Source organism: Echinops telfairi, unplaced genomic scaffold, assembly GCF_000313985.2.
Source record: "Echinops telfairi isolate 266 unplaced genomic scaffold, ASM31398v2 ScPeMD7_9;HRSCAF=40, whole genome shotgun sequence".
Taxonomy (NCBI): Eukaryota; Metazoa; Chordata; class Mammalia; order Afrosoricida; family Tenrecidae; genus Echinops; species Echinops telfairi.
The window spans coordinates 75,465,105-75,476,039 of NW_022103906.1; the positions used below are offsets into that span (position 1 = coordinate 75,465,105).

The 10,935-nt window shown below is 48.4% G+C and overlaps 1 protein-coding gene across 2 annotated transcripts in view; it reads left to right on the plus strand.

The window, feature by feature from the left end:
* The window catches only part of SFXN5 (sideroflexin 5), a 132,937-nt gene that overhangs the window by 10,551 nt on the left and 111,451 nt on the right, over positions 1–10,935 (plus strand). For both annotated transcript variants that reach the window (XM_004696086.2, XM_030884691.2), the window contains exon 2: positions 1,795–1,863. In XM_004696086.2, coding sequence (XP_004696143.1) covers positions 1,795–1,863 — 69 coding nt within the window. The remainder of the gene's footprint in view (positions 1–1,794; positions 1,864–10,935) is intronic.

The window sequence follows — 10,935 nt, forward strand, 5'->3', positions numbered from 1 at the left end:
GAAACTTTACAGAGCAAATTAGTTCTCCAGGTAACCTTTGAGACCCATTTGGCTTTGTAACACTGGCTGCAATACCTCAATATAATAGCACTCTTCCCCTCCCCCTGGGTTCCCCACAAGTCCTCCTCCCCGCCCGCCCCTCCTGTCCTGGAGCTGTGTTTTGGGGCACATGCTGCTCCTTCCATCTGGGTTAGGATGCTCGGATGCTTGTTCTGAGGAGAAGGATTCCTGGTGGTGGCTGAAATTTGAACCCCGGGCAGGTTCAGTTGGAGGCTAGCTGAGTCTCGAAAGGCCACCGTCTTGGGAGTTCTCCCCCCTCTTTCAGACCACTCACTCACTCACTCACTCACTCACTCACTCACTCACTCACTCACTGCCATGGAGTCAATGCTGAGTCATAGAGACCCCTGTGGGTTTCTGGGACCATTTATGGGAGTAGAAAGCCCATTCTTTCTCCCTGGGACCAGCTGGTGGTTTCAAACTGCTGACTGTGGGGATTGCCGTGGCCCGACACACAACCACGACACCACCCGTGTTCCTCTGCTTTCAGACCGTAAGTGAAAATATGGCTTTAATAGCTGTGTGGTGTTGAGTCGTCGGAACTAGCCCTCGGTACATAACCACCCTTATAAATAAAGCAGCCATGGCTGTACCTCTAGGGGTGTCTCTGAGGGTTTCCGTCGACTGATTCCTGGAGGTGGAAACTGGCAAGGCCAACAATTGAGCGCCATGGCTGTGTGTCTTCAACGAGGACGTGGCTCAGGTCCTGTGTGTCCCACGAGGTTGGAGAAGTGATAGTTTTCATCAGGAATGGTGCTGCAGCTTATGAAAGGCAGCACCTGGGTGGGGAGGGGGCAGCCTGTGAGGTCTTCCAGGGAGAGTCAGAGAAGGAGGCAGGATGGGGACTTGGAGGTGACCTAGGACCTGTCACGGAGTCTGTATTGGGACGGGAAAGAACAGAGGTCAGTTGCCAGGTCTATTGGCCTAGTGAACAAGCCGAGGTAGGGGCTGGGGGCAGGGGGAGGCATCTGTTACCACGTCGTGAAGAGGATGGTGCCTGGAGTGCTGCAGGGAACCCAAGAGGAGTCAGGAGCCCCAACCCTGACTTGGCACCCTCTCCCCTCTGTGGGTCCGGCTTTGCCTAGCAGGCTTTGCCTCCAGGGCAGAAGGCCCAGCGAAGTCCTTGCTTGGTTTCCTTTCTTGGTGCTCCCATGCCTGGGGCCTGTTGAGCACAAAGACCTCCTGTTCCAAGAGCTGTGCTTGGCGCAAGGCTGAGAGCTGCTGGCCCCTCGCCTGCACCGGCAGTGCCAGGGCTTTCTGGGTGAAAGAGGGCCTGGGGGCTGTAAAGCTGGTGCTGTCATAGTTGAACCCTGCCTGTGGGAAGTGCCCCCCTGGGTGGGTGGGAGGCTGAGCTGGACCCACGAGAGGACCCTGTGAGGGGCAGGCAGGACCCTCACCGAGCAGACCCTAGGGAAGGCTGGGAGAAGGCTAGAGGGGAAGCTTCATCTCCAGCCCGCATATGCTCAGTGTGCCTGGAAGCTTCTAGAGAGCTTGGATCTCAGGATGCTGAGAAAAGAGGGGGGAGAGAAACTGAGCACTTTGAAGAGAAGGTCAGGTCATCATGGTCTCTGTCCAAGTAGACTTCAGACAGCTGCCCCAGCTCCCCAAGCAGTGAGGGCTTGGTGGTGTCTGGGGGTTCTGGATCCACACCTCAGGATGAGCTGCTGGGTGGGGTTCCCTGTGTCCAGGACAGTGTGCAGCCACTAATCTGTTCTCCTCTCGACCCTCCTGCAGACTTCCTTCTATGGCCGCTTCAGGCACTTCTTGGATATCATTGACCCTCGTACCCTCTTTGTCACCGAGGTAAGTCATGGGGGTCAGTCTCAGTGGGGGCGCCGTGGCCCTTGTATCTTGTCACTTTGAGAAGTTCTATAGGTCATCCAAAAGAACAGGGATGTGGGGGTGAAAACGAGAAGGGTGTTGAAGGCAGATGAGAGGAAAATTATCTATACGTATTCATATGCATATACATACGCATACATATATATACATGTACACACATGTAACTGAGTTCATACACTGTGATGCATCCTGTATATATGTTTTATCATTTCATTTGGATCTCACAATGCTCTTTCAAAATTAGGTATAATCATTATTGTTATATAAAATTTTACCGAAACTTGTACCAAGTCCATGGATTATATACTCATTATAAAAGTTGATATGATGCAAGTATGTTTAAATGGAACAAAATATAATCCTTTATATATCTTCTCTGCCCAGCTTCCTGTCTCATAGGCTCCGAATATCATTTAATGGCTTTAAATGGCAGCTTTATTAAGGTACAACTTACCTTTTTTAGGTTGTAGTTCTATAAGTTTTGACAACTGTATTCATTTATATATCCACCGCTATCACCCTGAAAAGCTCCCTCTGCTTCTTATTATGTAGCCAATTTCCTCCCTGCCTCCACTTCTGGGAACCACTGAGGTGCTTTCTGTCAATATTTTTGCTGCTCTGAAATGTCATATAAATGGAATCTTACAATCTGTAGCCTTTCATGCCTGGCTTCTTTCCTTTAACATAAAGCTTTGGAGATGCGTCTGTGTTTTGCGTGTATTAGTAATTCGTTCATTTTTGTCACTGTACCCCATTGAATAGAAAATCCACTGGATTTGCTTATCCATTCACCTCTTGATGGGAACACCCTATTTCCAATTGTGGGCAATTATGAATAAAGCTGCTATGAACGTTCTTTGCGTGGATGTATGTTTTTATTTTTCTTGCATAATTAACTGGGGATGGGATTGCTGGCTCACAGTTAAGTGTGTGTTGATAGGAAACTCTAAACACTTGTCCAGAGAGCCCGGGTCATGTTACATCCCCGTGAGCCACGTGTGAGCGCTGCTGTGGCCCCACATCCTCACCAATACGTGAGTGTCTGATTATTTAGTTGTTCTTCTAGTCATTCTAAGAAGTGGGTCTGATAGGAGTTTTATATGTATTTACAGATGTGTATGGCAACGTGTGCAAACATAACTGAGCAAATATTTATGAAGTACGTGCTGTGAGCCTGGCAGTATTGTAAGCTTTTCTCAACATTAGCTGATCAGATTCAGTCTAAGCAGCCCTACGAGGTAGATGTTATTGTAAGTTCCATTTTGCAGATGAGGAAACAGGCAGCCAGAAGTTAAGTTTCTTGCACGTGGTCCCACTGCTGGCAAGGGTTGGAGCCAGGGTATGAACTCAGGTAAGCTTGACTCCAGAACCTTTACTCTGAGCCAGTTGTCTTTGGGTTCAGGTCACTTGAGTTGCGGGAATGGACTCGAGATCACTTATCTAGCATAAGGCCGGACTCGGGCCCTGGGTCCCTGCACACCCTGGAGCAAGTCCTTGAGCCGTGGAGTCTGCTTTCCAAGTGGCCAGGACCTCACTACATGCCTTCTCGGTGTGGAGCCTTGACTTGCGTCAGACCCACAGTTGATCAGCTCCCCACGGGAAAAGCCAGGATGGGAGGAAGCACAAGGCTTACTGGGCTTTCGGGCCCAGGGCTGTCCTAAAGGGATGTAGTCCGGTAATGTGAAATGCAGACACTGCCCTGTTCTTGTTTTTTTATGTGCTAATATTACTAATAGTAATATTAGTACTTGCGTTAGTCTGGGTTGACTAGAGAAACAAATTCATAGACACTCATAGGTGTATGAGACAAGAGCTTTATATAAAGAGTAATTGTATATTAAGTAAACAGCCCAGCCCAGTCCAGATCAAGTCCATAAGTCCGATATTAGCCCATATGTCCAATACCAGTCTATAAAGTCCTCTTCAGACTCATGAAACACATGCAATGGTGCCAAATGCAGGAAGATCACAGGCCAGTGGGTGGAAAGTCTTGGGATCAGTGGTGGTGGAAGCATCTCAGCACTGGCGTGGGTCTCCCCGTGGTTCCTCCAGCTCCAGGACTCTGGCTCCATCAGCGTAGGTCCATGTGGCTTGTCAACAGGAATGTGTAGCAGAGAGTGTCTGGCCTCCAGTGACCTATTTATCTCTACTGTGCCTCCAAATGAGGTCATCAAGCTGCCACCTGATTGACAGGCTAGACTCCACCGCTTCCTCAAGTTGACAGTAGATTATGTAGCTGCCACAGTATTGTATTTGAACCCTGCCTGTGGGAATTACCCCAGGGGCTGAGGGGAGTGGGGGCCTAAGAGGACCCCGTGAGGGACAGGCAGAACCTCCTTCACCCAGAAGACCCTAAGGAGGGCTGGAGAGGGCTAGAGAGGAAGCCTCATTTCTAGCCTGCAGGTGTTTTAATGTCTGGTCGTATCTGCCCCTCTAGGTCCACCACCTCCTAAGCTCAAAACCACTGGGCTTCTAGGTTCTGTCTGGAGTTCCTAAAAGAGTTATTACTATGTGATTATGTAAAAATTTTAGAAGAGCACCAAACTAGAGACAGCAATCTAGCCTAGGTAATGTATCTTAATAGAAAGTTCCAGAAATGTGCAAAACTAGATACGATTGTAGTACAAATGCTACCTGCTTGATTGAGAAGTGGGCAGAGACTGGTGCTTAACTCAGCCTGCAGGTGCTGATGGTAGGTAGCCTCTGAGACAGGCTGAGAGATTGATGGGGGAGGCTTGGGAGGTAGAGGCATTTCAGTGCTCCTCCGAATTGCAGCCAGTGGCTTCGGGGAGGGATGAGCAGCCACCTCCCTCTCCCTCCTTCCAATCTCTGCCATTTCCACATTACCACTCTTTTCCTTAGACCACATCTTTCTTTCTTTTTCAACACGGGCCTTTTGGAAGATCCTAAAGTTCTTGTGCATCAATCATGAAACCATTTTGAGTTGGTGTGCTGTATTAGTACATACAAAACACGTAGACTTTTCTTTACTCTTCCCTGGCATGTCAAAGCCAGTACAGTTCTTTCTAGAACATAACCAAGACAACAGCAATTTTAGAAGATTCTTCTACTTTCACATGCCCCCTCCTCTCAGAAGAAGCTTTGATTGGCGTCCCCAGAAGATTCTCACCTCTACCCTCCATTGCTCTTGGGATGATTTCCAGCACCACTTGCCACCCTTTCAGAAATGTTCTAGCTCCAGAAGGTCTCTTAGTCCCTAAAAACCCTGGAAGGGCTGGGAGGGGTGTCTCCAAACCAAGCAGGCTGTGGGCTTTACCTCTGCTGGCTCTAGCCCAGGCAGGGTACTCAGCAAAGCACCTTCTTCAAAGCAATGGGAGATCTGGGTTGCTGAGTGTGGCAGTCATCTACTGTGAACTCGAGGAAGGGGTGGAGTCTAGCCTGTCAATCAGGTCACAGCTTCATGATCTCATTTGGAGGTGCTAACGGAGATAAATAGCTCACTGGAGGCCAGACACTCTCTTTCTGCTTCATATTCCTGTTGACAAGCCACATGAAGCTACACTGATGGAGCCAGAGCCCTGGATCTAGAGAAGCCACATGGAAACCCCTGCCAGCGCTGAGATGCTTCCACCGCCACTGGATCCACAAGACTTCCCACCCACTGGCCTGTGATCTTTCTGCATTCGGCGTCATTGCATGTATTGTGTGAGTCTGAAGAGGAATTTATAGACTGGTATCAGACATACGGACTTGATCTGGACTGGGATGGGATGTTTTAATATACAATTACTCTTTGATATAAAGTTTTCTCTATTACACACAAAGGAGTCTCCCTGGATTTGTTTCTCTAGTCTACCCGGACTAGCACACTGAGAGGAATGTTTCATACCGGAGCCCCTGCCCTGTGAGCCGGAGTGACAGTAGGAGGACCAGACTTTCCTGTCTGCTGGGCTCAGGCCACAGACCATGGCCGATGTCTACAAGCCACTGTTTCTCTCCCAGAACCCTTGGCTGGGGTGAGTGGCTGTCCAGCCAGAGATGTGGGATGTTTGCTCCTGAGGAGAGCTGGATCAGGCAGGGTAGGCCTGCGGGATTGGCTCTGGAAGGTGGAGTTTTCTGAGCTGGAAAGATCCTAGATGGCTGAGCCGTGCGGTGATCGAGGTCTGAAGGGCAGTAGCCGACTCAATAGACAGACTCATCTTGAGGAAGTTTTGCAGCGATTTGTTTGCCATTTATAACCGACCAAGCTTCAGAAAGATTCCAACCCTTATATGTTTAATGAGGTGGAGAAAATTTTATTCACCGTAATGCCTCTTGGGAAGAATGCTGTCTTTGTTCTACAGATGCCTTGAACAAGCTTTGAGAGGAGGGCGGAGATTGCTGTGCTTGGCGGAGGGGCAAGAATTGTGCTTTTTTTGATTCTGAAAGGAGAGAAGGGGGAAGAGGGGGGACAGGGGTGCAAGAAACCAAGAGGAGCAGTCAGGTTAGTGAAAGAAGCAGCCCATGGGGACTGGGCTGGGGGGGTGCGGCGGCCCCTTGGTCATGCCCCCTGCACTTGGGAATAGTATGCCGTCCTGCGCTATTCCTGGAGCGTTGTCAGGGAAGTTGGCCTGGTTCATGACAACACTGCCGGAAGCAATTTGGGGTGGGAGTGGGGTCTCCCTGCTGCCCCCAGTGTGGGGTGTGCTGGGCCAGCAGGAGTGTGCAGGACCCAGAGTGACGGCGTTGGCCTTTCTCATGGGCTGTGGAACTGTATCAAGATCTCTGAGGGGCAAAGGTTGGACTCGCTGACATCTGCACCACCTTTAAAATATATCTATTTTGGTAAAAAATGTATATAACAAAACATTTGCCCTTGGAACCATTTTTAAGTAGTATTAATTACATCCACCACAGGGTACTGCCTTCACCGCCGTCCACACAACCCGGCACCCTGGGAGCAATAAGTCGCCATCTCTCGCTCTGGCTCTGGCTCTGGCTCTGGCTCTCTCCACAGCCCCTAGGAGGGGCTTGGCGGAGGGGCAAGAATTGTGCTTTTTTTGATTCTAAAGGAGAGAAGGGGGAAAGAGGGGGGACAGGGGTGCAAGAAACCAAGAGGAGCAGTCAGGTTAGTGAAAGAAGCAGCCCATGGGGACTGGGCTGGGGGGGTGCGGCGGCCCCTTGGTCATGCCCCCTGCACTTGGGAATAGTGCACTTTCATCTCTCTGCTCTTGTCTGTTCTAGATACTTCCCATGCACGGGCCATACCGTGTTTCTCATTGTTCCTGTGGCGTGTTTGAGCCACCAGCTTTTCAAGGTCCGTCCATGCGTGGCATGTATCAAACTTCATTTCTTTAAGGCCGAGTGGGCTTTCATTGTCTGCGTGAGCCACATTTTGTTCATTCGCTCATCTGCTGATGGACGCCTGGGTTCTCTCCACCTTGTTGGCTGTTGTGGAGAACGCTTTGGGGAACGTTGGTGTCCAAAGATCTGTCAGAGTTGGTGTCCAAAGATCTGGCCAGAGCAGCATTGCCGAGTCAGCTGATCGTCCCTTCTCAAGGACTGCCCAGCTGTTTTCACGGTGCCGTCAGCCTTTTTATATCCCCACCAGCAGTGCATGAGGGTCCCAAGTGCTCATATTTGTGATTTTCTGTTTTTCTGATAATAGACATCTGAGTGGGTGGGAAGTGATGTCTCATGGCGGTGTTGATTTGTGTGTCCTTAAGGAAATCTGGTAGTGCTGTGGGATGAGAGTTGGGCTGCTCATCACAAGGTTGGCGGTTCAAGCTCACCAGCCGCCCCTAGAGAGAAAGAAGAGGCTACTCCCAGAAGGGTGCACAGTCTTGGGAACCCTATCTAGGGTTGCTTTGAATCAGAGTCGACTCAATGCCTTTGGGCTTAGTTTTCCTGGGTACTGACAGAAGGGACCCTTGGTGGCTTCAGCCATGACGAGGCTCACTGCTTAAGGAAAGGTTTGTAGTTTGAACTCCCTCAGTAATTCCGTGTAAGAAAGCCTGGTGATCTGTGTCCTTAGGGATTACAGCTAAGAAACTCGTATGGGGCAGTTCTACTCTGTCGCATCGAACCACTGTGAGATGGTCAATTCGCGGGCACCTAATAGCGATGACTGACTGATGGTGTTGAGAATCTTCCTGGCCTTTTTATAGATCTCTTTGAAGAGGTGTCTTGTCAAGTCCTTTGTTCCTTTAAAAAATGTATAATTTATGTTAGTTGTTGCTGCGAAACATACAAAAATCAAACATTTTCTACATATACTCATACAATCCAGTGATATTGGTTACTCGGGTTGAGTTGTGCAACCATCTTCTCCTATGAGTGTAAGCTCACTGCCCCCTAAGTTTCCTAACCAATCTTCCTTGGCTTGCTTTTTTTCTTTAAGAGAATGTTTATTAAAGTCTTTAGTGCTACAAGGAGGAGACAAAGACAAAGCCCAATTATCCAGATGATGGAGACCATGAATTAGCATGAGGGCATAATGGTGGCCAAGGATTTGCTAACAGGACTTTAAAAAGGACTTGGGAGGTCAAGGAAGGCTTGTTTACAGTAGAGCTATACGTCACAGTTACAGGTGGTCTCCCAGAGCAGGAACAGGGCCATGACTGGGACATGCACCTTGTGGTAGACACAAGATTGGTCCAGGGGCCTCCCCAAGGCAGTCAGAGTCTGACTTCTGACTCTGTGACCTCCTGTACCAACCTCTCCATCCAGGATCCACCCAGGCAAGTCCCCAAGGGAGACTGCCCCTGCCCGAGCTGGTCAGATCTACCTTTAGATGGCGTTGCTTGTCTTTTTCGTGGTTGAGTTATAAAAAAATTAGAAATTAAACCCTTAGCAGACACATGGTTCCCAACTACTTTCTTTCCTTCTTTACGTTTTCTCTTTACTGTCTTGAAAATGGACACATTGTTGTTGTCGAGGTCCAGTCTCTCTATTGTTTCCCCTAGTTGCTGGTACTTTCGTTGTCGTATCTAAGAATCCATTGTCAAACACTAGGTAGCGAAGCTTTATCTCTGTGCGCTGTTCTTAGGGTTGTGTGGTTTTAACAATTACATTTAGGTCGTTGATCCATTTTGACTTGGTTTTCAGATGTGCTGTGCGGGGCGGGCCCAGCTTCTTTCTTTTGCATGTGGAGATACTGTCCCAGCATAATGTCTTCAGCACGTTGCTCTTTCCTCGTGGAATGGACTTGGCACCCTTGTTGAAAATCAGTTGGCCTTAGGATGTGTGTATACATAAACTAAAACAAACCAAACTGCCCACTGTGGATCAATTCCAACTCGTGTCAATCCTGTAGGACAGGGTAGGCCTGCTGCTGTGGGTTTCCGAGACTGACGGTGGATGGGAGTAGAAAGCCCCATCTTTCCCCGGAGGAGCAGCTGGTGGTTTCAAACTGTTGCCTTTGTATGAGAGAGTTACTTGTGGTTATGGACTGAAGATGAAAGGGGTTTGACCTCTGAATTCAAGAACTATCTAAGGGAATGAATAGGTGACAGATTTCATGCTGAGGGTTGTAGAAAACGAATTGGAATGATAGTGACTCAAGGTGAGCATACACTAGTATGGGTGTAGTCATCTGAAAGCGATTTTATGCAGAGTGTAGGATGGATGAAGCACATAATTATATAATGGTGAGAGCCTCAGCAGGGAGTAGGGAACCAGGGATGCTGATATATTAGTTGGGGATGAAGGGTGTCCTGGAAATGGTGTGGCAGGGTTGGGAGGTGGGAACTTGCAGACAGGACCTGAAGGGTGGGTGGGTGGTTCATTTTGCCCAAAGGTGAGTGTGTTAGTGTGGGTTGACTAGAGAAACAAATTCATTGATTCTCTTGTAGAGAACTTTATATCAAAGAGCAATTGTACATTAAGAAAATATCCCAGCCCAGTCCAGAATTAAGTCCATAAGTCTGATATTAGCCCATATGTCCATTACCAGTCTATAATTCCCTTTTCAGACTTATGCAGCACATACAATGATGCCAAATGCAGGAAGATCACAGGCCAGTGGGTGGGAAGTCTTGTGGATCCAGTGGCAGTGGAAGCATCTTAGTACTGGTGTGGGTCTCCACGTGGCTCCTCCAGCTCCAGGGCTGTAGCGTAGCTCCATGTGTCTTGTCATCAGGAATACGAAGCAGAGAACGTGTGTATCTGGCCTCCAGTGAGCTATTTATCTCCATGGCGCCTCCAAATGAGGTCATCAAGCTGTGACCTGATGGACAGGCTGGACTCCACCCCTTTGGAAGTTGACACCAGATTATGTAACTACCACAGTGGGGGGTTGGGGGGGTTGAACTTTGGGTTGCTGTTCATCACAAGGCCTCTGTCTCAGTCTTGTGAAATTAGCAGTACTATCATCGCAGATGTAGCTTGTGAAATTTGATGATAATAAATGGGAATAGTGTAAGTCTATTTAAATCACCGGAGCGAGCCAACAAACCCAGGGACAAGGGAACAAGTGTTCTAAAATCGATGGCAAGGAGGGTGAAGAGTGCTTGGTGGGGTTTGATCAAGTGCAATGTAGCTGAGAAGAATTACTGAAGGCCGAATGAAGGTCAAACGTGAGAGTGGGACAAGAGGAAAGTAAAAGGAAATAGAGGAAAGAACTAGGAGGTAAAGGACATTTATATAGGCGTGTAATATGCCAATATATTTATATATAATGATAGGGACATAGATCTATGCACATATATTTTATGTTAAATATTAAGGTAGCAGACGGACATTGGGTCTCTACTCCCTCAGTGCAAGAACACTTTGTTCTAATAACCTGGCTTTCTGTGATGCTCACCTTCCCAACACGATCACTGAAGACAGAATGGGTGCATAAGAAAATGTGGTGAAGAAAGCTGATGGTGCCTATCTGTTAAGAAACCCAAAGCCCATCTGTAGACAATTGGACATCCCCTCACAGAAGGGTCACAAGGAAGGAACCAGCCAGCCAGAGTGCAGCATAGCACCGATGAAACATACAACATTCCTCTAGTTCTTTAATGCTTCCCCACCCCCACTATCATGGCCCCAATTCTACCTTACAAATCCGGCTGGACCAGAGCATGTACACTGGTACAGATAAGA